The sequence below is a fragment of the Nothobranchius furzeri genome, chromosome 12 (assembly GCF_043380555.1).
Source record: "Nothobranchius furzeri strain GRZ-AD chromosome 12, NfurGRZ-RIMD1, whole genome shotgun sequence".
NCBI lineage: Eukaryota > Metazoa > Chordata > Actinopteri > Cyprinodontiformes > Nothobranchiidae > Nothobranchius > Nothobranchius furzeri.
Window position 1 is genome coordinate 56,254,255 of NC_091752.1, and position 26,330 is coordinate 56,280,584.

Here is a 26,330-nt window from a genome sequence, read left to right on the forward strand (position 1 = left end):
TTTCCACAGTTAGGAACATGTTGAGGAAATGGAAGACCACTGGCACAGTTCAAGTTAAGGCTCAAAGTGGCAGAGGAAGGAAAATCTAGGATAAACAGAAGTGAAGAATGGTGAGAAGAGCCAGAGTCAGCCCACAGACCAGCACCAAAGATCTACAACATCATCTTGCTGCAGATAAAGTCTCTGCGCATCGTTCAACTATTTGGTGCACTTTACACAAGGAGATGCTGCATGTGAGAGTGATGCAATGGAAGTAAAATATGCAAAATATGGTGGTGGTTCCATCATGCTGTGGGGCCAGTGCAGGGACTGGGAATGGATTCAGTACATCATTTACGAACTAGCGCAGAATAATAAAGCTCTCACAACAGCTCACAACAACTTGAAGATGTTTACAATAATGTGACTATACCATTTGATGGCATTAGTCATCTTATTGGAAAATATTAAAGTGACAATGTATCGTTTTTATTGTTAATCTCTGGAAATATCCATCAAAATGTTGTTGAAAATGAACGGAATTATGCCCAGTTGTTGAAAAAATTGGCGGCTTCGTAACATATAACCATAAAAATCAAGCCTAAATACATGGAGCAGGTCTAAGTCTCCGGGCGACGCCATATTAGATGCTATGTTTCCTCCTACGGGAGGCCATGAGGACAAAACACATTTACTGATTTGTGACAAATGAATACAAACCTTCAACATTCATAAACGTTGTTGTTTTACACATTTACCTCTTCACTCATTGCCAGTGATGAAAAGGAGTCTGATGTGCTTGTCATTTTGCTGAAGTTTGCACTCGCCGGGCTTTTTTGACCCTAATGGGCATCCATTGGTAGGGTCTTACTCCAACACAATAATACAGCTTGCTTGCAATGATTTAGGTATCTACTGCCCCCTATTGCCAGGAAAAATACACACTGTCACTTTAAATTATCTGATGGATCTCAAAAAAATTAATAAAAACACCAGCCACAGCAGCAACAAGTGAAGGTTGAAAACAGAAAACAAGAGTTTTAGTTTAGCAATTTTATAGCAAATCTGAGAATTCAGTATAAACTCTGTAAAAGTATTTGTGGGCTACCAGGGCCTGAAAGGAGCACACTTTAGTGGAGGCTCACAGATTTGCTTCCTTTCTATACGAGTACCAATCACAGACACAACAAGTCTTTATTTATTCAGCCACTCCCGTCTGCTCCTGGCAGAATAAAGATCCTGTATCTAAAATAAAAAGCTATCTGATTGGACTAGGATTAAGATGAGCAAAAACAGTCTTTATTATTAAAAAGCAGCTTTGCTGAGGGTGAACTAGGTCGTTTTTAGAATGTTAAAAATGAAAACCTAAAGCATACAGCTTGAGTACATTTTACTCGCTGTATGGTGCGGATACAGAGAGGCTCCAACAGAAGTCATGGGGTGCAGCAGACGGGTTTATAAGGCTCAGCCAGACACAAAGCATACTATCCACTTAAAGACTCCATATAGTTTGGAACTAGCCGTAAAAATGACAACGCACATGCAAACAGTGATTGGGCTTCAACAAAAGAAGAGCGACCCGTGTCTGCTCCATTAAAGTCAGACCCAGACAGAACTTTTTTTATTTTGGACGATGAAGTTAGCAGACATACCGCTCCATTAGCTAATGTTACAGGCCACTAAAATCAGACAAAAACTATAGAAGTGCATAAAGAGCTGCACTCAGGTTTCTAAGAAACCACTCATTAAAAAGTTTATGGGTGTGTTTTTGAAGTGCCGGTAAAATGTTGTGTTTGTATGATGACGAGGTAAAGCTCTGTTCTTTGACACTGATGGAAGTAACACGAACATGCTGAATATAAATGAGTGAATCTAAATTTAGTCCAGAATTTAAATGAGATCTCATTTCTACAGACCCGGTTAGGAAAAGTTTAACTCTATCGTCTCAACGCAATGTTCTCTAACATCTGAGATGTTAAGATTAAGGTTTGTATAAAAAGAACAGAAATAAAAGCAAATGGTAATACTAAAGACCGTAAAGAAATGGAATGCAGCCCCCAGTAATACACCTGTGTCTTTCCTATGCTTTCAAGTCAAAATGCCGGCTGTGAAATAGCCTTGTGATACATTGAAAGGAGAAAAACTGTAATTAGATGCCGAAACCTGAGAAAACCAAAAGTAGTGTGGATTTTCAGGTAATAACAATCAGGACTATGGTCATTACTCTGGGGGTAAACTATTAGGTCGCTTTAAAATGTATAAATCAGTTCAGTTCCTTTATGTAGCCACAAATCACAACAAGAGTTGTCTCAAGGCTCTTTACAAAGTAAAAAATCCAACTGAACCTACTTATCAGTCCACTAAGTTCAGTTTATTATCCCAATTAGATCATGTAGTTTCCTAGGTAAGGAAAACCCAGCTGTTTATGTCGAGTCACTGACTCATAGTGCCACTGTTTTTACAGCAATCCTCATACTAAACAAGCACGTAGTGACAGTAGAGAGGAAAACTCCTTTTTAACAGGAAGAAACCTCCAACAGAACCTGGATGAGGAGGTCATCCTCACTGGAAGGTTTAGAAGACACACACACACACACACACACACACACACACACACACACACACACACACACACACACACACACACACACACACACAGGCACGCACGCACGCACGCACGCACGCACACACACACACACACACACACACACACACACACACACACACAATCAGTATTTATTTTAAAAATACTTCGTTGAATTGACTTTGGAAAACACCAACCAGCTGATGTCTGAAGGGCCAAATTAAAGGTTTATCTAACACACACAAAACACACCTGGGGCGTTGAGAACAGGGTCAAAAACCACAAACATAGAACACTTTAAGGCCTTGAGCCTTGTTTATACTTCTCCACCTATGTTGGTGCGAAGACGCATAACGCCATTATTCATCGTTGCAAGGGCTCTTCAACAGGCACGCAACGACGGACGGAGTAGAGCCCACTTTTCTATCTATACGTTGAAGCGACGGAGACCGCAAGCCTGTGATTGGTCAGGATGCCGCTTCCTTTAACTCCGTCCCCAAAAAATTAAATGACAGCTGAAAATATCTAGCAGCAGACACGGAGCGGACTGAAGAATGGCTCGCGAAAAAAGTCAGACGATATAAATGTTTATAGAACCGTGACTGAAGGAGCACAAAGCTTTTTGTTTGTGTCAGGAAATGACAGGAAACGTGAGTTCAGACGTGGTGACTGGATGAAGACTTGTCTGTGTTAAAAAGTCTCAGAAATACATAAACACAATGCAATGGTGGCATGATGCGCCAGAAAAGCACTACGCCCTCTGCTGTCTTGGCGGAGAATAGCTTCACAACGCTAACAGAGAAGAATAAAAGGAAAAAATCTCCGTCAAGATGTGTGTGTGTGTGTGTGTGTGTGTGTGTGTGTGTGTGTGTGTGTGTGTGTGAGTGCAAAGTTGCTGACGTAGATGTATAAACTAGGCTTGATATTGGGGTTCACCGCTGTTCTGTTGATTTTTGCTGCAAAGCTACAGCGCCACTTGAAAACGTAGACCAGCTTCATGCAATTAAAACACGTAAACAATAATGAGTTCATGGAAAATAAGAACATGTGTAGAATATTAGTCATTAGACTATATAAAAAACATTTCATTGTGTAATTCTAAACTTTTAAGTTTTTGTTTTGAAAGACCATGTGTGTTTTTTTCTTTATTAAATGCATCAAATAAATTCCATCAATATTAAATGTTATTAAAGACGTGATTGTACCCCACACAAACCTTGGTGGTCTGATCCGCGTGATGGGTAATTGTCCGTCTCTCTTGGTCCCAGCAAGCGTTGGCCTCCTTTAGCTGCTTTTCCATCGCCTTCTGCAAACGAACAGCCTCCTCTTTTGAGTCGCACACTGAAGTCTGTAGCTCAGCGATCAGCTGTTGGAGATAAAATAGGAAATGGGGACGTTCAAGAACTGGTTTGATGCTTAAGGATCAACAGGACAAAAAAGGCTGGCTGCCAACCCGTAATGTGGATGTAACCTGCTCTGAAAAGAATGGTTTTCATTTCTTAGTGCATATTAAATACGATGATCTAAAGGAAACCTACAGTCAGAGGCAAACTGCTAAACATTCACTAAAAGCAGACGTGATCCCAGTCATTTCAGAAAAATGACACACACATTTCCCATGTAAAAGGGATCTGAATGGCAAACAGTCACCTTGAAACACTGCTTTTCCCAGAGTCTCGTGTCTTTTTTAGAGACAAAGCAGAAGAAACAGAAAAGAAAGACTTTGGGAAAAAAAAGAGGGAGTTAAAAAAACAGAAGGGAAAGAAAAAAACAACTTCCTTTTAGAAGAGCAAGACGACTTTATGTTGGTGAACTTGCGGTGCACGCCAAGATGAAAAGGAAGTGGCTCGTCTTTGAAAACCTCCAGTCCAAATTAACATTCTATTTAAGCCACAGTTAGAGAGAAGATGAGGAAAGATGAGAGTGAGCAAAGGAAGGAGAGGGATGGGAGAGGAGGGGGAGACGGAGGGCAGCGATGCTGCTAGCTTTAGGCTAGACAGATAATTGTTTACCGTGTTCACACTCCGCAGGACGAGCCCCGCTGTGTGGGAGTTACAGTGAGCCGGGTCGAGCAGGCAGAAACAGACAGTGAGGGCGGAGTGACGGTGAGACGGAGATTAGACTTAATGTGGACAGCCACATGAAAGCAACAAATACGGGAGCATTGTTTCAGGACATGGCAATTATTCTGCTTTATGGAGTCCTTGCATCTGTTGGTCCTCCACCCCCAGGCGGTGGTGGCTCTCTACACTAGTGAACTCGACCATCTGTCAACACAAACACACATCACCTTCTCTGTAGCTGAGAGTCAGCCAGGCATCTATAATCTGCTTTAGTAGATCAAACAACATTTTCCAAACTCATTACCGAATATCTAAAGACAACTAATTATCGCCACCTTTAACGAGAGACGCTCTGTAATAAAACACGACATTAACAAAGACAGCCACTTTGTTGCCTGACTGATTTTTAGGTCTTGTTTTTGTCATTTAGCAACTGGAGTCATGCATTAGTCCAAATGTTAACAAAATCTATTAAATAATCAAAAACTATAACAATTTTATCACTTTCTTGTGCATGTTGTTGTTTTCTCTCAGCTCTTCAGAAGGACAGCATCCTCCCTTTTCAACAGCTACATGCATACTGAGGTGTTGATGTTGCACATCATTCACAATAAAAACAGGTAAACACCAAAACACTGAGCTAAAATAATCAGAGATTAGGTTGTTGCAGAGATTATTATCTTTCATTTGAGCCAAAAATCTGATACATGATCAAACCTTCCCGGTGGCTAAGTGGTAGAGTGTCCGCCCTGGGACTGAGAGATCGGGGTTCAGATCCGGTCGGCTCATACCAAAGACTTTAAAAAGGGACCCAGTGCCTCCCTGCTTGACAATCAGCTTTAAGGGGTTGGATTGAGGTTTAAACCACCTAATAGCTCCTAAGTGCAGCCACCGCTGCATCTCCCTATGGGGATGGGTCAAATGCAGAGCTGTTATTTTACTAGCGTGTGATGACGACTAATGGGACTTTAACTTTAAACCCTTTTGAGAGGCTGAAAACCTTTGGAAAAGAGAGCATTCGTCAGAATGTCATGAACCTTCACATGTTTTTGAGAAAAAAGAAACAATTTAGTGATTAATAATAAAAAACAGGGCTGCAAGATATTAGGAAAACCAGCGATATGCGATAACTGCGATTAATATTGCAATGATGATATTACTTGCGATAAATAAAAACTTCATTTAGGAACAAAAATAATAAAAAACAAAGACATTAAAAAATGACACAAAAGTTATAAAAATGAGAAAAGCAAAATACGAGGAAAGGGAAAAAGAAAATGAACAAGAAAAGGCAATCAGTGGATCCCAGGAAAAGCAGAAAGAGCAGAACAAAGCTAGCTCAGGTGTTTGCTAACCATCAAAATTAAGTGCTGTCCGCCTCGGGGGCGGACATCTAACCTATGAGAACCCACCCAACTGGCCAAATGGGTGAAGAGCTCTATTTGATTTGTTAAAAAAACCATGATGCTTCTGTTTGATTGACAGAATGCATTATGTGCAGCAAACATTTGAGTTGACCATTCATTGCGATATTTATCTATTCTATGCGATATGCATATTGTGCAAGCTGATATCGTGATAACGATATATTTGCGATATATTGTGCAGCCCTAATAAAAAATAATGTTGCGTTCAGCTTCTTAAAGACTGGTTAACATAAAGCAACAACAATCGTCATTTCTCATTTGATAAAAGGACAATTTTCTGTCTTTGTGTAGGTAAATAATAAATATGCATCCATCCCTTTTCAACCGCTTATCCAGGGTCGGGTCGCGGGGGCAGCAGCCTAAGCAGAGAGGCCCAGACTTCCCTCTCCCCAGCTACTTGGACCAGCTCTTCCGGGGGAATCCCAATGCTTTCTCTAGCCAGGTGAGGGACATAGTCCCTCCAGCGTGTCCTGGGTCTACCCTTGGGTGTCCTCCAAGTTGGACATGCCTTACCAGGGAGGCGTCCAGGAGGCATCCTGACCAGATGCCCGAGCCACCCCAACTTGCTCCTCTCAACTTGTAAAAGTAACAAAAATCATACAAATTGATTCTTTTTGTGATTCTCCACTAGGTTGATCTTAGTCTTGCATTTCTGCTGTTTGCTGCTGACCAGGAGGTAAATGTTTCTTAATGCTTTCAAAACCGCTCCAACACCCGACAGCAACAATTCAATTTCCAACATTTAAAGAACAAAAACAATCAACACAATAAAAGATGCTACTTGTTTAACACGCCTCTAAAAGGCTGCATGTGAGCACTGTGATGCGTGAAAATCAGCATAAAGATAATATTAATTAGATACATTTTCAAGTGAACTTTGACCTCCAATGCACTGCGCGTGCTGCAGAAAAGAATAAAAGAAATCTTCCTCCACCTTCGATGTACTCCCTCGATGGATGATCAGGAATGAAATAATGATCTCTCACCAAAAACCTCAAACACCACCCACCATAATCCGATCATTAAGCAGGAAAAGAGAGCGCAGCCCTGTTCAGTTCACAGGTCACCCAAGAGGACCACTCACAACGAGACACACACACACGCACACACACACACACAAACGCACACACACACACACACACACACACACACACACACACGCACGCGCACACACACACACACACTCTGAATGTGAGAGACTTTAATTAGGAGAGTCCATGTGTATGAATGCATGTGAGTGTTTGTGTGTGTGTGAATGAGAGGCAAAGAAATAGAGACAAAGGATCAAATGTGCATGGAAAAGGGTGTGCACGGTGTGTGCATATGGTGCGGGTGCGTGTTTGTGAATGCGTTGTGTGTGTTTGTGTGTGCAGTGTATGTGGAACACACACACTTGTAAGGTGCAGCTTTAGTCTCCCCCAGGATAATGTATGGAATGGTATGATTTTAATTGGGCTATTAGCAATGCAGCTGAGCTGCAGAGCGATGCCCCCTGTCAGACACTGAGGGGTTAACAACTGGGGTTAGCCTTTGAGTTTAAAGACCTCTTGTTTACATTTGACTGAGTTACCCCAAAGGGAAAGAAAAAATCCAGTTCTACTTTTTAAAACAGACCTGTGACAAAAACACTCAATTAATTGAGCATATTAATATTTTAGCTTAGAAAATCAGCCTTTTCTTGCATAATTCTAAGTATAACGCACTAAAATAAAGATTTACATTCTGTAAAAAGACTTTCCTTTAATATCAGTGTTTGTTAAACACAATCCAGCTTTACATCCCCCCAAACAGAGGATTAATCACCTATTGCTGGTCTGCGGTGGCACACTTCATCACTAAAGCGGGCAAACATGGATGAACTTTCACACAGCATCCAACTTCTTTTGAAGTGGAGCATTGTGTAACCTAATAAGCTACCGTTTTCTCACAACATCTGCTTGTCAACCTCGCTTTCAACTCTGAGCTTTTGCCAGCCAACTCAAAAATAGGGGGATTTACAGACGGGAAGAGAGAAAGAACAACAAACCCCTCCTTCCTTTGACTCTGCTCTTTGAGCAACAAGGTGCAATTATGGTCAAATGATTGTAATATTTTAGCCCACTACATAATCGAGAAGAAAACCCTTCTCTTCTGTAGTGTAAACACTACTTAAGTTGTTTTAGATCTTTAAGCTGCTGAAGGAAAGCTGCTTGAACTTCTCAGACTTTCTGCTGAATGGACGGGAGTTTTAAAGAAGCTCTAACTGTTTAGAGCAAATAATTACTTCACTGTAAATAGGCTGAGGTGACATGTAATAATGGTTTAGGCCCAATTACAAGTGTGGCTAGAGCACACTATGATGGGTAAATTAACGTTACAGAACACTGGTACAATATGAATGGAGTATAGAAACTAAAGAAAAAGGGACTTAAGTAGATCTCGACAGGTGAGCTTGTAGTTTTACTTTTAGACACAGACTGAGACGTTCTTCCGGCTCTGAAGACGAGATGCCCTTCAAGACGAAGGCAGCAACAGCAAAGCAAGCCACCGTACAGCATGAGGAATAAAAAAAGCCATTAACACTTTGATTTGAGATTCAAATAGCTGATGCATCGAGGTGTTTGTTACACAGAATCATAAGCCCGTTTTAGAAGACGTACCATGCCGGCAAATAGCGTAGTACTGTGGCCACAGTGTCGTGGCAATCACATGGCAGTTGCTTCAATACATTTAGGGGTGGGGTCCTGGTCAAGACGATCTCCTGAACTCCAAACTGAATGTCAGAATGGGAAAGAAAGGTGATTTAAGCAATTTTGAGCGTGGCATGGTTGTTGGTGCCAGACGGGCCTGTCTGAGCTTCGTGCCCTGGATGTGCATCCCACAAATCTCCATCAACTGCAAGATGCTGTCCTATCAATATAGACCAGCATTTCTAAAGAATGTCTTCAGCACCTAGTTGAATCAATGCCACATAGAATTAAGGCAGTTCTGAAGGCCAAAGGGGGTCAAACACCATATTAGTGTGGTGTTCCTAATAATCCTTTACATGAGTGTATGTTAAAAATAAAAGTAAACACAGGCAGTAAGTTTCACGTTTGTTAACCGGACCAACTGAGATTATGAACTAGAGTGGTGCAGCGCTCCAGGAGCTTTATCCGTTAGAGCTGGAGCTCAGATCAACAAAGACTGCATGGGGACTGTGGGGGACAGCCATCTTTAGGAGCGACTTGTTAAAAAACTTCATGAACGCAGCTTCAATCGCAATAGAAAGCAAGTTATATCCAAGATAAACGGAAGTCCATGGCAGCACAGGAACCACCCCCATACCCACTTTATACCGCCACTGCGTAATCCTTTGTAAAACGGACACGATTACTCCACATTACCGCCACGGTCTGACCACTTATGAACGGCCTGAGCCTCTCAGATGTGACAAATTGGCGGCCTTGTTTTCTAAAAGAGGCTACAGAGAGAAGTCTTTACAAATTCGAAAGAAAAGAAAAAGAACAACTAAAATGTTTGAATGAAGCATTTGTCAATCAGCCACAAGAGAACTTCAACAACCCAGATGAACAAAGCACCAACAGTTAAGCTACTCAGGCCTCTGACGTGGACACCTAAAACCCAGTGGTAGCTGCCAGCACACTCTGACTGGTCCAAGCGTGATCTAATGAATCTGGTTAGAACCTGAATCCTTTGAAAAGCAAGTTAAATTCAGTACAAGGTTATGGGTTGGTTTAATGCTGAGGATATTATAACTGATGAAGGAATAATTCTGGATGTAACACAAAATCTGAACACTAATTACATACCAACTGTAAACATACTTCTCATATCTTGGAGTGCTTGAAAATGTTGAAAAGACTTCAATTTAATTGTAGTAAATTGGGTTACGAAGGTGCTTGAAGTGTTACTAATAGAGCTTCCACACGAGACCCCGCTCTACTCTGCCCAGACTGGGTGGAGAGTGTTCACATCCACATAGCCTGGATTTTTCTCGCATGCAACCAGTCCTTTTTTCCAGCCCTCTTGCCAAGGCAGTGTGCTTTGGGCTGAACTGGTCCAACACACCCACTGCCAATTGATTCGATAGCTCAAATTCACACCCACCATTGGGGGAGCCTCCAATTGGCAGATAGAATCAGCCAATGGGGGCTTTCTGAATGCGAAATTCATACGGAGGAGGAAACATGCCTCTGGCTGAAGCTCTCTCTTTTTCTGTGTCTCTCTCTGAGGAGCCCACACACACACCCTACCATACAGCCAGTTAGAGCTGCGCCTGGACAGACACAGCAGGGCATATCAGAGTCAGTCTCCGAAAGCAACACTGTTCACGGCCGCCTTTGTTTAATTTAAGGGAGACACCAGACTTCTCTGAGCGTCGTTTGCCCCGCCCACATGCTCGGAGATATGCTCATGACATCACTGATATTGTCACGCCAATTATAGAGAATGCCCATGTGCTCAGTCACGTCCGCATTCATGTCCAGATGTGTGTAATCAACCTTCCTGAACCCCAGACTCCGCTTCCTCACTGGAAGACGTGTCGGTGGGATTGAGGAGGTCTTCAAAGTATTTTGCCCACCGATCCACAACGTCCTGAGTACAGGTCAGCAGCACACCGTCCCCACTATCGATAGTGTTGGTAGCGCACTGCTTTCTCCCCCCTGAGGTGCCGGATGGTGGACCAGAATCTCCTCGAAGCCGTATGAAAATCTTGCTCCATGGTCTCACCAAACTCCTTCCATGCCCGGGTTTTTGCCTTGGCGACCACCCAAGCCGCGTTCCGCTTGGACTGCTGGTAGCCGTCAGCTGCCTCTGGAGTCCCACAGGCCAAAAATACCTGACTGGACTCTTTCTTTAGCTTGGCAGCATCCCTAACCGCCAGTGTCCACCAGCGCAGCGGGTTCAGGGTTGCCACCACAACAGGCACTAACGATCCTGCGACCACAGCTCCGGTCGGCCGCCTCAACAATGGAGGCATGGAACAGGGTCCATTCAGACTCAATGTCCGCCGCCTCCCCCAGAACATTTTGGAAGTTCTGTCGGAGGTGGGATTTGAAGCTCCTTCTGACAGGAGACTCTGCCAGACGTTCCCAGCAGACTCTCACAATATGTTTGGGTCTGCCTGGTCTGACTGGCAACCTCCCCCACCATCTGAGCCAACTCACCACCAGGTAGGGGTCAGTTGACAGCTCCGCCCCTCTCTTCACCCGAGTGTCCAAGACATGCGGCCACAGGTCAGATGAAACAACAACAAAGTCGATCATCGAGCTGCAGCCTAACGCCGGGGACACACCGGCCGCGGAAGCGCCGAGAAGCGAATCGCTCACGAAATTCGGCCGCTGCTCGCCGCTCCTCAGTTCAGATCAGACGCGCCCCAGTCGAGGCGCGCATCGGCTCAGCTGTAGTTTTTCTTTTAAACACTTGGTGTCCTCCATTTCCTCTCTGCCTTTTCTCAGCTCTTTTCCTCTACGTTTGAGTGTGTGTGTGTGTGTGTGTGTGAACCTATGGTATGAGTTGTTTCTGCCAGTTGAATCTCTTGGAACCGGCTCCAATTCTGCAGCTGTATCCTAGCAGTTTCTTCCGAAATGGGTACGTAAATAATCATGTTTTTCGGGGGTCGTACAGCTCCTTGTGTTTCTCACCTTCCATAACTAATTTAAAGTCATCCATCTTAACTGCTTGCCTCAGACTTTCTGCCTCTCTGTCCTGTTTGCTCCAGTAAAGACACTCAAAACCACCCGCCCCTTCACGTGGTCACCCACGCACACAAGTTCGATGTGTGTGTATGTGTGTGTGTGTTCGTGTGGTTTTTCTGCAGTGTCTGATTATGAACACATTTGACTACTGCGGAATTTTATTTTGAAATGCTTTATTTTGTTAACTTTACCGGCCTGCCTCTTATGTCTAGGTTTGACTTCCTGCCAGAAATGACGCGATTCACCCGCGGCTCGAGAAAAAAATAGAGCCGACGTCGAAATGATCGCTGCATGGCGCGGGCTGGAGTGCCGGCACGCGCCGGCGCAAGGCGATTCGCTGCGCTTTGGCGGCCCATGTGGTCTATAGAATAGCTTAACAAGGGCGTCGAATGAAGGCGGTCCCATTGTCATGGCGCTTCGCGGCGCTTCCGCGGCCGGTGTGTCCCCGGCGTAAGGTATTCTGGTGCCAAGAGCACATATGGACACCTTTATGTCTGAACATGGTGTTCATTATGGACAATCCATGACTGGCACAGAAGTCCAATAACAAAACACCACACAAATTCAGATCAGGGGGGGCGTTCCTCCCAATCACACCTCTCCAGATCTCACTGTCGTTGCCCACGTGAGCGTTAAAGTCCCCCAGCAGAACGAGGGAGTCACTGGAAGGAGCGCTTTCCAGCACCCCCTCCAATGTCTCCAAAAAGGGTGGGTAGTCTGAACTGTAGTTTGCTGCAGGGTTTCCCTTACATAGGCGTAGCCGTGGCGGCCCACCACGGCTGAAATCCCACCGCCACGCCTACAAGATCCCAAGGTTTTTTTTTGTGCCGTTTCCCGAAGAAGCAGCGGGAACTACTATGTTGTCGCTTGTGATCACAGCCGGCAGCAGCAAGGAGGAGCAGGCAGGGCAAGGTGAAGTTACAGCATAAGTTACTGAGTTTAAAATTAGAAAGATAGCAGTGGATATAATGCCTTTTGGTTTACATGTTTCAATAGCATTAAGATAAACGAGTGATGACGATCTTGACAGGGTTTCCTCCGCCCACCAGGCTAAGCATCACTTATTCATGTAAAATGTATTTATTTTTTCATGTCTGACTTTAACCGCATCTAATACTGTATTACGGCGTGAGCGCAACAGCGACAACTTAAGATCGATGTGTGAGCAGCGTGAGAGGTCGGGTGTTTCATCTGAACCCTTAAAACCTCCAGCAGGCTACGCTGCACTATTGATGTGTTAGCGTGCGGCGCTAACAACTTAGCGACGTGACATGTCTCGAAGAAAGCGTAAAAACACGTTGGATGCTTCTTCTGAAGCGGGAAAATAACACTTCTTCTTAAGCAGAGCACGATGTCGCCTCGGCTCGTTCACCCTCTGCCGAGCCGGGCTGAGCTCGATAACATTGACCCATCACAGCCACTGGGTCGTTGGAGCTGCCCCGTGACTGCCTGATGGAAAACCAGCGGGTTTCATCAGACTCGTAAAGTCTCTTGTTTTTGCTGGGGACCCCCTGTATTTTACCGCTCCCTCCTGCAGTCTTCCCCTATTAAAATTAAAATGATTCTGTAAATTTGTGTATCAACAGAAACAATCTCTGCCTCTGCCAGCTGCAGTAAATGTAGTCTCTAAATAATAAATAAGAGGTGCATTCATCTGTGTTTCTCCTATGATCCGCATTAGTGATATTCTCAGCACCTGAACAGTGAAGCAAAGAAACAGATTCCTGAGTTTGTTAGTGATTTTATGTATGAGGCGCATCTGACCTGTTCTATTTTTCTCTGAAATGAGATCAAATCAGTTGTTCTATGGGTTGTCTCCTCTTTGCACTAGAAAATTTTACTTTGTTTAGAGACGTGTCATAATCCCCCCCCCCCCCCCCCCCCACACACAAAAAAAACAAAAAAAAAACAGTGATGTTACTTTTTTAAAAAGGAAGAAAAGGACAGAGGAGAAGACTGATTACCTGGGCAGACTTAGCAAGCCTCTGACTGTACTCCTCAATCTGCTTCAACCTGCTGTTGGCCTGCAACAAGGAGGAAGAGAGGGGAGGGTGTGAGAAAGAGATATGCAGACAGGTGGATACAAAGAGACACAACAGAGAGGTGAAACTCAATCTCCTGTTAGGAAGTGCAGAGACATTTCATCCTCCCAGCCTAACCATTCTCACACACACCAACACACACACACACACACTTGTGATGACCTCTGCCTTCTGGCAACATGTCCCTGTGGTTCAGGCCTGTGGCCCCTTGGCACCGGGCCAGCCTCCATGCTCACAAGTACTAGCAAGTAGTGACGAGCACGGCGCACATTGGGGTGCTGATCTACTTTGATCTCCAACCAACAATTCATCACTTAACAAGAATGGAGGGGTGAATTAAAATGCTGCGGCCAATTAGCCAGAGTGGGGAAAAAAGAGATGATGGGGAGAAGCTGCAGGACTCAGCGGGGTGGAGACGGAATGGACTGAATGCAGATGGGACATTTAAGTTCTGCTCTTCTCTTTTGTTGTTTCTGGATGGATAACAAATGTCAGCTGTGAAAGTTTGAAAAGAGGCTGGACAGCAGACTCAGATCAACATGATTAAAGTACTAAAAAAGGTGTTGTTGAGTTTTATCCAGACTCTGAATCACTGCTGATATCTTCAAAATGATATCTTTCCATCATTAGAAAACAAATCTGCATCCAGACAAATAGCCGAAATCCCAACGAAACACTGAAAACACACCTTAGATCAGTAGGTGGTGTTAGTACTGATGCTGACAACCCATCACGACATTACCATCTCAGTGAGCTGTGACTAAAACTTTTCCGTTGGAAGCATAATGAAATGATGATCATGACACTTCTACAAGACGTTTCACACATGGCCGGGTCGTACCTGTCTGAACGTCAAACACAGTGTAGTCTCTAACCACTCCCACTGTCCAACTCTAAAACTAAACCTGGATGATTTCCAGATGTCTTAATTATTTTCATCATATTAAAGATCTCAACACCAGTTAGACTCTTGACTGGTGAGGAGATTACACATCCTTGCAAAAGTCTTCGGCAGCTTTTTGTATTTTGCTACCAACAGACGCAGCCCAGTGAGCTACTGGTTCGTCTTTCCTTCACACAGCAGTGGTGGGTATGTGGTCAGGAGCGGTTCCATGTGGGTTAGAGGAGTGTTTTAAATTAACAAGGACTTCCATTCCCTCATCATTTAGTAACAAAATCAGCATTTTTATATCCCACTAACAGCTGCTGACATGATCGTCAGGGTCATAGATACATGGATACATTTTTATTCCACATCAAATTTTCTTTTTTAGTGGTAAAACACACACAGTCACCCTTAAGTCTTAAGCCTGATTTATGCTTCTCCGTCTGCGTCAGTGCGGAGACACGCAACGCCATTATCCATCCTTGCGTAGGGCACGCAAGTACGTACGGAGTCGAGCCCACTTTTTTAAACATCCGTCGAACGAGACGGATGACACAAGCTTGTGATTGGTCAGGACGCCGCTGTTGTTTACAGCGCCGCCATTGCAAAGAGAGCCGAGGATAACTAGCGGCAGACACGGAGCAGCTTGAAGAATACCTCGCGAAAAAACTCTAAAAATATGAACGTTTCATCCTCCCGTGACTGGAGGAGTGAAAAGATGCGCAGCAAGCATTTTATTTGTGGACGGAAATGACAGGAAATGTGGGTTTAGAGGTGGGGAGCGCATGAAGCGGTGGGAGAATGAGAGACAAATATGTTTGTGTTAAAAGTCTCTTATACACACAAAAAAACACAATATAAACACACGATCTTGGACCGATACATGACAGGATATCACAGAACAGCGCTACGCCCTCTGTTGTCCTGCCGGGCAATTGCTTTGCAACACTCTCCAGGAGACGGAGAAGTAAAAGAGCAAAACGCTTCCATCAATCCGTGCGTGTCTGTCCCTTGTGGAGCTGACGGAGAAGCATAAACCAGGCTTTACATCCCGACAGCCCCCGACAGACATTCAAGTCAAGAACAAACACTGCTCCATTAAACCCCCCCACCCCCATCAACACCTGAGCTCCATTTGGGCTATGCATCCAATCCAAACACTTCCTGACAAACACCGCTGTCCGCTCTGAACGGACACAGTTGTCACCACGGATACACAGAGCCATCACCATGGATACGGGCCTGTCTTCCTGTGCCAGGACTCTTTGAGTGGCGGTCTGCTCGTCCCTAGGGGCCCCGCTGTAGCTGATGACAAAGAAGGGTGTAGAAAGGAGGAGAAAAGGGGCTGTGTGTGGGACAGGAGGGGAGCAAATGGAGAATCACTCCTCCAATGCTCACTCGTTTGTTTCCTTTAGCTGTGGCAGGGCTGCATTTGTTCTGTGCCGCTTTGGCTCATAGCTCAGCAGAAAGTTTTTTTTATTTAGAAGGACTAAGTTGATAACGTGGCTCAGTAGTAAAACGTTAACATACAGGTTGTGCTTCATCCTTGCCCCTGATGATACGGGGGTTTACTGAGGTGTGTCGTACTGTACATGGCTTAGACTTCACATACCGATGCATTCATGGAGGTGTTCTGCCACACCGGCACGCAGGCGGGCTCAGATGTTTCATAAAAACATAAAGAGGCAGCTACTAGCCTATTCCTTTTACCAACAGCCACTCAGGGGAATTCAGCAGAAAGCATTGTACAACATCATAAATAATACAGCCAAAGCATCTAAACACACGTTTAAAAATGGCTGGAAGTACATGAAGATATGGACAGTACACACAAGGACAAAAGCCCCACTGGACTGTGGGGCAGAGGAACAGAGCTGCATGAAAAGCCCGGCCATATGTGTGTGTGCATGTGTGTGTAAGGAATTTTCAAAGAGACTACCTGCGTCCTGCCAAAGGCATTTTTCTGCTGAAGGCACTTTGAGGCTGTATCAGGCTCTTCAATCGCCTCTTAATCCTAGCGGTGTGGAGTGCAGCTGCTTTGATGTGTGTGTGTGTGTGTGTGTGTGTGTGTGTGTGTGTGTGTGTGTGTGTGTGTGTGTGTGTGTGTGTACAGACACTCTGTGCATGTGTGTCAGAAATAGTGTGGAAGCAGATCTGAAGCCAAGGCATCCACCGCTTACCAAAACTTAATTAATAATCTGCAGTGCGAACCAGGCCACGCACGCACCCACCCACCCACCCACCCACACACACACACACACACACACACACACACACACACACACACACACACACACACACACACACACACACAAAAGGGTACACTAGAAAAAGACTGACAGGAGTTGCAATAGGCAGAGTAACACCCGCCCCGCTAACCACAGGTAACGAAAAGGTCGCCTGACTTTGATCTTTAGCTGTTTGGAGCGAGGACTGGTGTTCCAGGAATGGTTTCCTGTATTGTTGCTAAATCTAGAAGGAAACCAGGGTAAGAATTTCTCAGTGAAGACATGTGTCAACACATGCCAACCTATGGGTGAGATCGTTTCCACTGGTAGAAACCAAACACTAGTGCTTCAATACATCTTGAATTTTGCCACCTGGCCAAAAATAAATAGTTTATTCAGATATTTAAAAAATGATTAAATGAACCACACAACAACTGGATGAAACTCACAAAAGGAACATCATTAAATATTCATCTACAGCTGATTAACCTTTGCAGTCAACCCGATTCCAGAAGGATGCCACTAATGTATTGTCATTAGTGAATTAAAGCTGTTGTAACGAATCTGAGGTTTTTAGACACATGCAAGAGAACCACTTTATGAATTTTGTTATGATTTTTTAATCTCCACAATATATTTATAGCTATACTATGTTAGAACCTTGTTAAGAGGCATGACAGAATGTTTTTGGCTAATTTGTTTTCCAGATTTCCTATAGCAGCTGTAATGTGTGTAATTTCAATATCAGTATCAGATCAGATCAGACGCGCGCGGCACCGGTGCACCGTTTCCAGGAACTAGAAGTGAGCCATATCACAGATGGCAGGATTTGGAGTCATATTTCCTGATATCAGGACATCTCGCCATGGACTGGAATTCAACATGACGCTACCACTGACTTGCAACGTGGATGTTTTATCTCCACAAATAACACAAGCCTGGAGGAGCTTCTGCTGTGTGGTAGAGCTGCAAATGCTAATGGTTATCTTCAACTAGCCGAGACGTTCTCTGTTGTTTCCTGGAAGCAACAGCCATCCCCGTCACAAGACAAGATGGGAGAGTCCATGGTTGTTAAACGACAGTGTGACGTAGATCCTTCAGGATTTTCTAATCCTAGAGTTTTGCCATCTATTTCCCATCAGAAGCTAATGCAGGAGACAGGTGTAGGAGCAGTGTTTCCCTTACATAGGCGTAACCGTGGCGGCGCGCCACGGCTGAAATCCCAGCGCCACGCCTACAAGATTCCAAGTTTAATTAATTAATTTTTTTATTTTTTGCGCTATTTCCTGAAGAAGCAGCGGGAACTACTCTGTTGTTGCTTGTGATCACAGCCGGCAGGCAGAAAGGAGGAGGCAGGGCAAGGTGGTTACAACATACGTTACTAAGTTCAAATTAGAAAGGTAGCAGTGGACATAATGCTTTTTGGTTTATGTGTTTCAATAGCATTAAGATAGATGAGTGTTGACGATCTTGGCAGGGTTTCCCCCAGTGCTCACTAGCCTTGCGGCCCGCCAGGTTTTCCTCCCCCCGCCAGGCTAAGCATTACTTATTTATGTAAAATTGATTGTTTTGCATTTCTGACTTTAACTGCATCTAATACTGTATTACGATGTGAGCGCAACAGCGACAGCTTATGATCAATGTGTGAGCAGCGTGAGAGGTCAGGTGTCTTCATCTGAACCCTTAAAACCTTCAGCAGGCTACGCTGCACTATTGACGTGTTAGCGCGCAGCGCTAACAACTTAGCGACGTGACATGTCTCGGAGAAAGCGTAAAAACACGTTGGACACTGCTGAAGCGGAAAAATAAAACTTCTTCTTAAGCAGAACACGACTTTGCCTCGTTCACTCTTTGCCGAACCGGACTGAGTTCGATAACCTTGACCCATTGCTAGTTTGCATAGCCACTGGGTTGTTGGAGCTGCCCCGTGACTGCCTGATGGAAAATCAGCGGGTTTCATCAGACTCGTTAAGTTTCTTAATTTTGCTGGGGACCCCCTGTATTTTACCGCTCCCTCCTGCATGCCTTCCCCTATTAAAATTTAAAATGATTCTGTAAATTTGTGTATCAATAGAAAAAATCTCTGCCTCTGCAGTAAATGTAGGGAAGACCGACTTGTCTTCCAATTTCCAAATAATAAATAGGAGGTGCATTCATCTGTGTATCTCCTTTGATCCGCATTAGTGATATTTCCAGCACCAGAACAATGAAGCTAAGAAGCAGATTCCTGAGTTTATGTTAGTAATTTTATTTATTAGGTGCATCTGACCTGTTCTATTCTTTGAAATGAGATCAAATCAGTGCTTCTATGGGTTGTCTCCTCTCTGCCCTAGAAAATGTACTTTATTATAATGTTCACTGCAATGCATCTTGATGTTCTAAACAAATACATTAAATCAAAGATATTGGTCAATAATGCCAAATATGTATATTTGTGTTTCAGTCATTTTTTTACTGGCTTAAAAATACTTCATTAAGTCTACTGAGCAGGGGTGTAGAACGTGTTTAATAGGGCCAGCCCAGTAATGATCTTGGACCAAAAAAAAGGGGGCAGAAAGTCAAATAAAGGGGGGCAGAAGGAGATGTTTTTCCAGACGCCAAAAAAAAAAAAAAAATTAAATGCCAAAATGACTGGATGCACATCTATAAATGACTAACCTCTGAAGTCAACCTGGTTCAATAAGGCAGCAACAGTTGATCTCAATAGGCAAAACTCAAAAACGGACATGGCTTTGTTAGTTTCACAGAAAATGGGCTAAACTAGCTGAGCCATTTATAACTGATTAGATTAAACTGAACGCTGACTGAGCACGAACATAACATTATCTTTAAGATTTGACAAAACTGCAGTAACTTCATCATAAGACTATCTTAGACTGTCCAAAAGCTGAACATATCTCCTGGTACAGTTTACCTTCTTTAACATAGAATTTGCTACTACTAGTTTACCTGTAGAATTAATTATTCTAGGAATGTACGTAGTTAACCAGTTAATTGCCATTAATGTTGTAACCGGTTAAAATAGTTTTGCCCGGTTAACTGCTTCAAGTTCTTCTGCTGCACTGGGCGCAAAATATTTTGTGCCACTAGAGCACCACTATCAAATATGTTTGCTGGGCGACCGCAGAAGAAGAAATAAGCTCGTCACATGACCAAACAAAAGTGCTCAAACACGAAGCTGTTAGCAAAGAGGCAGTTTATTCTTAGTTATTTCATTCTTGGAACACAATAAGCCTCACATGATGAGCCTGGCAGAACATGGCGCAGCAAACTGACCTGAGAACAGAAAAAGGTCAGTGTGCCGTGACGCTCCTGCTTGCGTCTGACTCCTTATTGGTCTAGTAAAATAAAGAAATGTCAGTGTAATTATTTAATTCAATGTAAGAAAACTTTTTCTAAAAAAAAAAAAAACATGGCCTCCAGAATGCGCTTATAAGCACGCAATCGCAAACAGCGCTGCGTATTTGATGCCAGACGGTCCACTGCGCAACAAGTGCCGAGTCTGACGGACATTCCAGCTGTCATCCCACTCTCTCTTTACTTTTTGTTCATATATGTAACGAGTGTGGGACTTTAGTTGGGAATTAGAATTATATTAAAAAGAGTAGATGGAAATAGCGATATTATTTATAGAGCGGAGGCAAATGTTTGTGTGCATCAGGGGTGGGAGTTGGTTTCCGGTTAAGCAGCTATTATCCGTTAAGGGGCGTCAATAGCCGGTTAAAGAAATTTGGGGAAATGTGCATCCCTAATAGATTCACTAAGATAAAGACAAAAACAAAAATGTTTATCTCTTCCTAAATAAAAAATATACTAAGAAATCACAATATAGCTATAGAAACACTACTTGGTGTGTGGGTTTGTGGGCAGGGGTGGGGTGGGGGGGGGGGGGTGCGTGTGTCTGCTCCATCCCCAGTGAGTCATGGCGGATGGCTGCTTATACTGAGCCAGGATCCTCTGGAGGTTTCTTCCTGTTAAAAGGGAGTTTTCCTCTCCACTGTCGCTACATGCTTGCTTAGTATGAGGATTGCCATAAAGACTCTGATGCTAGGATGAACTGAACTGTACTGGAACGTTTACTTTGTGAAGTGCCTTGAGACGATTCGTCTATATAAATAAATTGAATTGAACTGAATTGAACTCTTGCAAAGCTGGAAAATTATACTGAAGACTTTCTGATATAAGAATAAAATCTTTTCAAAAACACAAAAACAAATGACAGCTTATGACAACATAACTGCAACCATGTTTATAAGAGAACACCGTAAACTTATTTTACAGCTGCTAGCTTCAACGTACACACAACAAGCCATTTGTTACTCCCTAGTGAGTTGATTTATGAGGTTTACTTCTTAAAAACAAAACAAAAATCCAGATTCAAAAGAGAGGCTGGTATTCGTTGACTCACAAAGCTCAGTAACAGCGGCAGAAGTGTTTGTAAGCACTGAAAATGACTCTCTGTTCACCACGCACGTCTCTCGTAACAATTTGAGTTCAATCTGCTTGCGAGGGAGAGCTGGGAGATGCTATTTGCTCGTTTGTCTGTAATCATCTCTGTCTTGATCGTGTGTCTTTCAGCATCTATTTGTATGTGTGCGAGTGAGAGCGTGCAAGCGAGAGAGGCGAAGCTGTAATGACAAGAGGCTTTATTTCCATTTCACAGTTTTGCCATCAATGCCTGTCAGTAGTGATTCTCTTCATCCACGCTGCTCAGCATCAGGGCTGCATCCCACAAAATAGAGAAATAATGCATCATGGCTGCACACATAAGCAGGCAAGCACGGCTAAACATACATCAAATGCGTGCACCACATACCAAATATTCAGTGATTATACGCAGGCACTTCTTGATATCAGAAAACCAATTACATCCATTAACATCTGAGTAAAAGGGCTTAGCATGGAACCCACATCAGAAGGTCAGAGCTGGGAGTTTGCTCGGGGCTTTACATGCTCACTGCTGAATCAGAGGCTGCTTTAACTTAAGCAGGTGGACAGACATTCAAAAGTGTCAGAGTCATGATTTCTGCTTTGCTAAGCTTTAATAGCAACGTACGTGTAGTTTTGTGTCTGAGCAGAACCCAGAGCCTTTTTTTATATCGACTCAATCCCTGCTCTGATCAGAAATGTTCAGATGCAAATAGATTTTCAGATGGCTTCAGAACTCAACCGCCCAAAAAAAAAAGCTCAATATCATCATGTCCCACTTAAAACTCCACTTCAAAAAAAAAGTGTAATCTGTAGCGTGCAACAAGATGGGAGCTGCCTGACGCCATGTCTTAATGCGATTGAGAAAGTGTGTCACTTCCCTCCCTCCTCTTGGATGACTTCAAAAAGTGAGCAAGGGAGCTGTGATGTTTTTTTTTGGGGGGGGGGAGACAGCAGAGCCTTTACTTGACTCTTTCATCTGCTGGGTGACTCACTCTCTCTTTTTTCCTCCCCTCTCTCTGTGCCGTCGGGCCTTATGGTGCGCTGAGGAGATGAATAGGATCACATATGTCTGAGCGTGCGTTCATACAAACATAAACAAAGTCTTTAATGCACAGCCACCAAGCACCACATGAACCCAGATTTAGACACCAAGATCAAATAATCAGAATGCCTTCGAACAAACAAACATCTTAAAGTTTCTTTTTCCGCTAAATTCAGATTCCTCGCCTCACCTCCTCTCTGTCTCATTGTCTCTGAGTTTCTCTTTCAGTGTGAGGTGAATGTGAGGCTTTGATCATCCCCCAGCTAGTGTTTCTCTCCTCCTCACTTAATCCATGACCGACAGAATAATATGATTTGGTCTATCTCCAAATGGCAGAAGACCAAACTAATAAGTCAGCTGTGGCGAGAAGAGAGCAGACATACCTATGACGACAGCAATGACAACAACCTCGTACCACCATCTTCTGGCTGAAGAAGCGAATGTCTCAGGGGGTCAGGATCAATTGATTGGATCAATATGGATGGTAGCTGTAAGTTACTATAAAAACTTAAACTCCAAAAACACGAGACCTTTTATGCTCCAGTCATGGACAAAGTTTCAAAGTGCTTTTATAACTAACTTCCAGACGTTTCTGTTTGATCCAAACCAAAATCAAACGTGAAACCACCAACCAGACCAATCTGAACAAAAGAGCTGGTCTTCACCAAGATCAAACTAAAACATGGCTGGACTGGCCTATCTGGCACTGTCCCGGTGGGCCGCTTAGCCAAGTGGGCTGTTTGCCCAGCTTGGGCCGACACTACTCCACAGCTGGTGATCTGCAGAACATTAGCTACATGGCAACCCGAAACCAACAGAGTTTTTCCAAACATTTTTAGCAAGAAAAACGCAGTAGAGCGATGACGTAGGAGTTGTTTTCCGTGTTAGCATGTAGCTAATGTCCCGCTGATCTCCGCCCGTGGAGAATGAGCTGATCTGGAAGGCCAGGGCTCCCGGTCGCAGCGGTCTGGCCCTGCTTGTAATTTAACAGTCCCAGTCCATATTAGATCTCACATTCGGCCTAGAGATGAGTCCGCGGGCAGCAACACCCCCCACCCCCACCGCTCTCCCAATGGGGAGGGCCGACTGAGGGCCGATGGTTCGTAAAACTACCAGGGCCGAATTTTGGTCCCAGTCCCTGCTATTCGCCTTTACATTTCTGTAGATACTCTGGAAGAGACGATCAATTACTCCTACGATGGCTTTTGTGAAGAACAGGTCTTTGACTGATGATTGGCCTGGTAACAAATAATGAATAGAACTCACTTTAAAAAAAAAACAAGTCTTATTTTGACAATATTTACTACCATGTCTAAGTACTCGGGCTGCACGATATTAGGAAAACTTGCGATATGCGATAACACTGACTAACATTGCAATGACAATAGTACTTGCGATAAATAAAAACTTAACTCAGGAACAAAAATAATCAAAAACAAAGAAATAAAAAAAATGACAAAAAAATCATAAAAATGAGAAAAGCAAAAGATGTGAGGAAAGGGAAAAAGAAAACGTACAAGAAAAGGCAATCAGTGGATCCCGGGAAAAGCAGAACAAAGCTAACTCAGGTGTTTGCTAACCATCAAAATTAAGTGCCGTCTGCCTTGGGGGCGGGCATCTACACTATGAGAACCCACCCAATTGGCCAAATGGGTGAAGAGCTCTGTTTGATTTGTTAAAAAACATGATGCTTCCGTTTGATTGACATAATGCGTTATGAGTAGCAAACATTTGAGATGACCACTCATTGCAATATTTATCTGTTCTTTGTGATATGCATATTGTGAATGCTGATATTGCGATAACAATTTATTTGTGATGTATTGTGCTGCCTTACTGAGTATCATACTTGAAATATGAGTTCCTCGTAATGGCTTGATGCTATTTTACACCTTTCAGGGCAAAGATAGGCATAATATTATCATTGAGATGCAGTGATGGAAATAATGCAGTTCAGTAACGAGTAATCTAATTAATTACCATCTTCTTTTATCATAACACCGTTTCCGTTACGGATGAGAAAAGGCGTGCGTTACTAATTCAGTAGAGCGATGTATTGAAGCTGTCATCAGCTGATTGGGAGCTAAAAAGGCAGATGTATTTATTCAAGCGCATCACGGCCCGTGAAGAACGAGGGAGACGTGATGAATAGTCTACAGCTGCAGACCCACAGTCGCTGCTGCAGGAGTGAATCTGCAGCTGCACCCTTCTTGGCGTGACGTCCCGAAGGTCAGCTCACCTGTTCACCGCTCAGGCGTCTCGATCTTCTACCTTCCTAGCTCATCCAACTGTAAGCTGTTTCTGAACATTTCTTTAGTCCCGCTCTAACACTGGTTGCATCTGTCTCAAACGTCATGGACAACCAGGTGTTATTAGAACTACCTGTGTGTCTTTGCCACCCAGCTTCAGCTGTTCTGTGTTTGGGTCTGACCCAAGTTAGTAAATTTAAGTCCTCCATCAGATTAATGCCTCTTCTAGTGTCATTTTCAAGGATTTTATTTATTTAACCATTACTATATTACCAGCAATAGAGATGCTACTAAAACACACAATTATGTGAAGCTGTAAAATTTAATTTATTTCAGTAATTTAACTAGACTGAGAGACCATTGAAAGGCCCAGGAGCCTTTGTAGGTGATTTGATTTGCAATTATGAATTTTAGCAGATTGGGGTCTTGTTAAATGGTAAATGGCCTGTATTTGATATAGCGCCATCTAGAGTCCTGGAACACCCCAAGGCGCTTTACAACATTATCAGTCATTCACCCACTCACACACACATTCACACACTGGTGAGGATGTTGAGTATTGTTAAGTATCACACAGTGGCATTTGAATAATTTACATTAGTGTAACGTTCTTGTTTGTAGTTCCTCCTGTTAAGTGCACATTTATTTCAATTATTCAGTTTTATTAAAAACATTTGGACATACATTTTACTATGTTCCAGTCATTAGTCCTTTATATTTCAGTATTGTAGTAATTTATAGTAAATTAATTAAGTTTAATTGAGATGGGAACCCATTTTTCTTGCATTCTTTAATGAAAAAAGTAACGAAATACCGTATTGACCCGAATATAGGTCGAGGTTTTTCTGTCTCGTCTCGTCTTCCTCCGCTTATCCGGGTCTGGGTCGCGGGGGCAGCATCCCAACTAGGGAGCTCCAGACCGTCCTCTCCCCAGCCACCTCCACCAGTTCCTCCGGCAGGACCCCAAGGCGTTATTATACAGATAATGTGTTCAAACAGGTGCCATTAATACAGGTAACTTCTTAAAGAAGACGTTACAGGTCTGTGCGAGCCCTTTCTCAGTGGCCTAGTGGTAGAGTGTCCGCCCTGAGACTGGGAGATCAGGGGTTCGATTCCTGGTCGGGTCATACCAAAGACTTTGAAAAAATGGGACCCAATGCCTCCCTGCTTGACACTCAGCATTAAGGGGTTGGATTGGGGGGTTAAACCACCAAATAGTTCCCGAGCGCAGCTGTGTCTGCAGCTCACCGCTCCCCCAGGGGATGGGTCAAATGCGGAGAACAAATTTCGCACACACACCTGTGTGTGTGACAACTAATGGGACTTTAACTTTGACTAAATACTTTTTTGCCCCACTGTACCTGGCAGGTCCTGCAATGATAGCTTAGAAAAAATGCAAGAGAATACAAACGGTACTGCAACCTGGAGGTGATTCAGCTGGCTAAAAAGTCAGGAAGCATCAAAATGGGGGTTTGTGGCATAAACTCTATTAACTCATTAACTGCCATTGAGGACTAAAGTTGTCAGTAGCATTTTTTTACTGTGTGGGTGTCGGAACGAGCCCCTGCACTGTGAGAACAAACATCCCAGCTCTGAAGCCGATCTTCATCCGCGTACGTCACACGTCCCATGATCAGGAAGCTGAAAATTCATGTGTTTGGAGATTGTTTTGGGCCGCTGCTGAAAAAAACGTGAGGTGTGAACCGGAAAAGCTTCTG

The 26,330-nt window shown here is 43.6% G+C and overlaps 1 protein-coding gene across 7 annotated transcripts in view; it reads right to left on the reverse strand.

Moving 5' to 3' along the window:
- The window catches only part of cep112 (centrosomal protein 112), a 186,984-nt gene that overhangs the window by 45,586 nt on the left and 115,068 nt on the right, over window positions 1–26,330 (reverse strand). For 6 of the 7 annotated variants that reach the window (XR_011515758.1, XM_070542734.1, XM_070542731.1 and 3 more), the window contains 2 exons: window positions 13,699–13,758; window positions 3,780–3,929 (listed from right to left, as the gene is read on the reverse strand). Coding sequence is in view for 6 of the 7 variants with exons in the window: in XM_070542734.1 (XP_070398835.1) it covers window positions 3,780–3,929; window positions 13,699–13,758 (210 nt within the window). In the remaining variant the exon portion in view is untranslated. The remainder of the gene's footprint in view (window positions 1–3,779; window positions 3,930–13,698; window positions 13,759–26,330) is intronic. The other variant, XM_070542735.1, reaches the window with a different exon arrangement.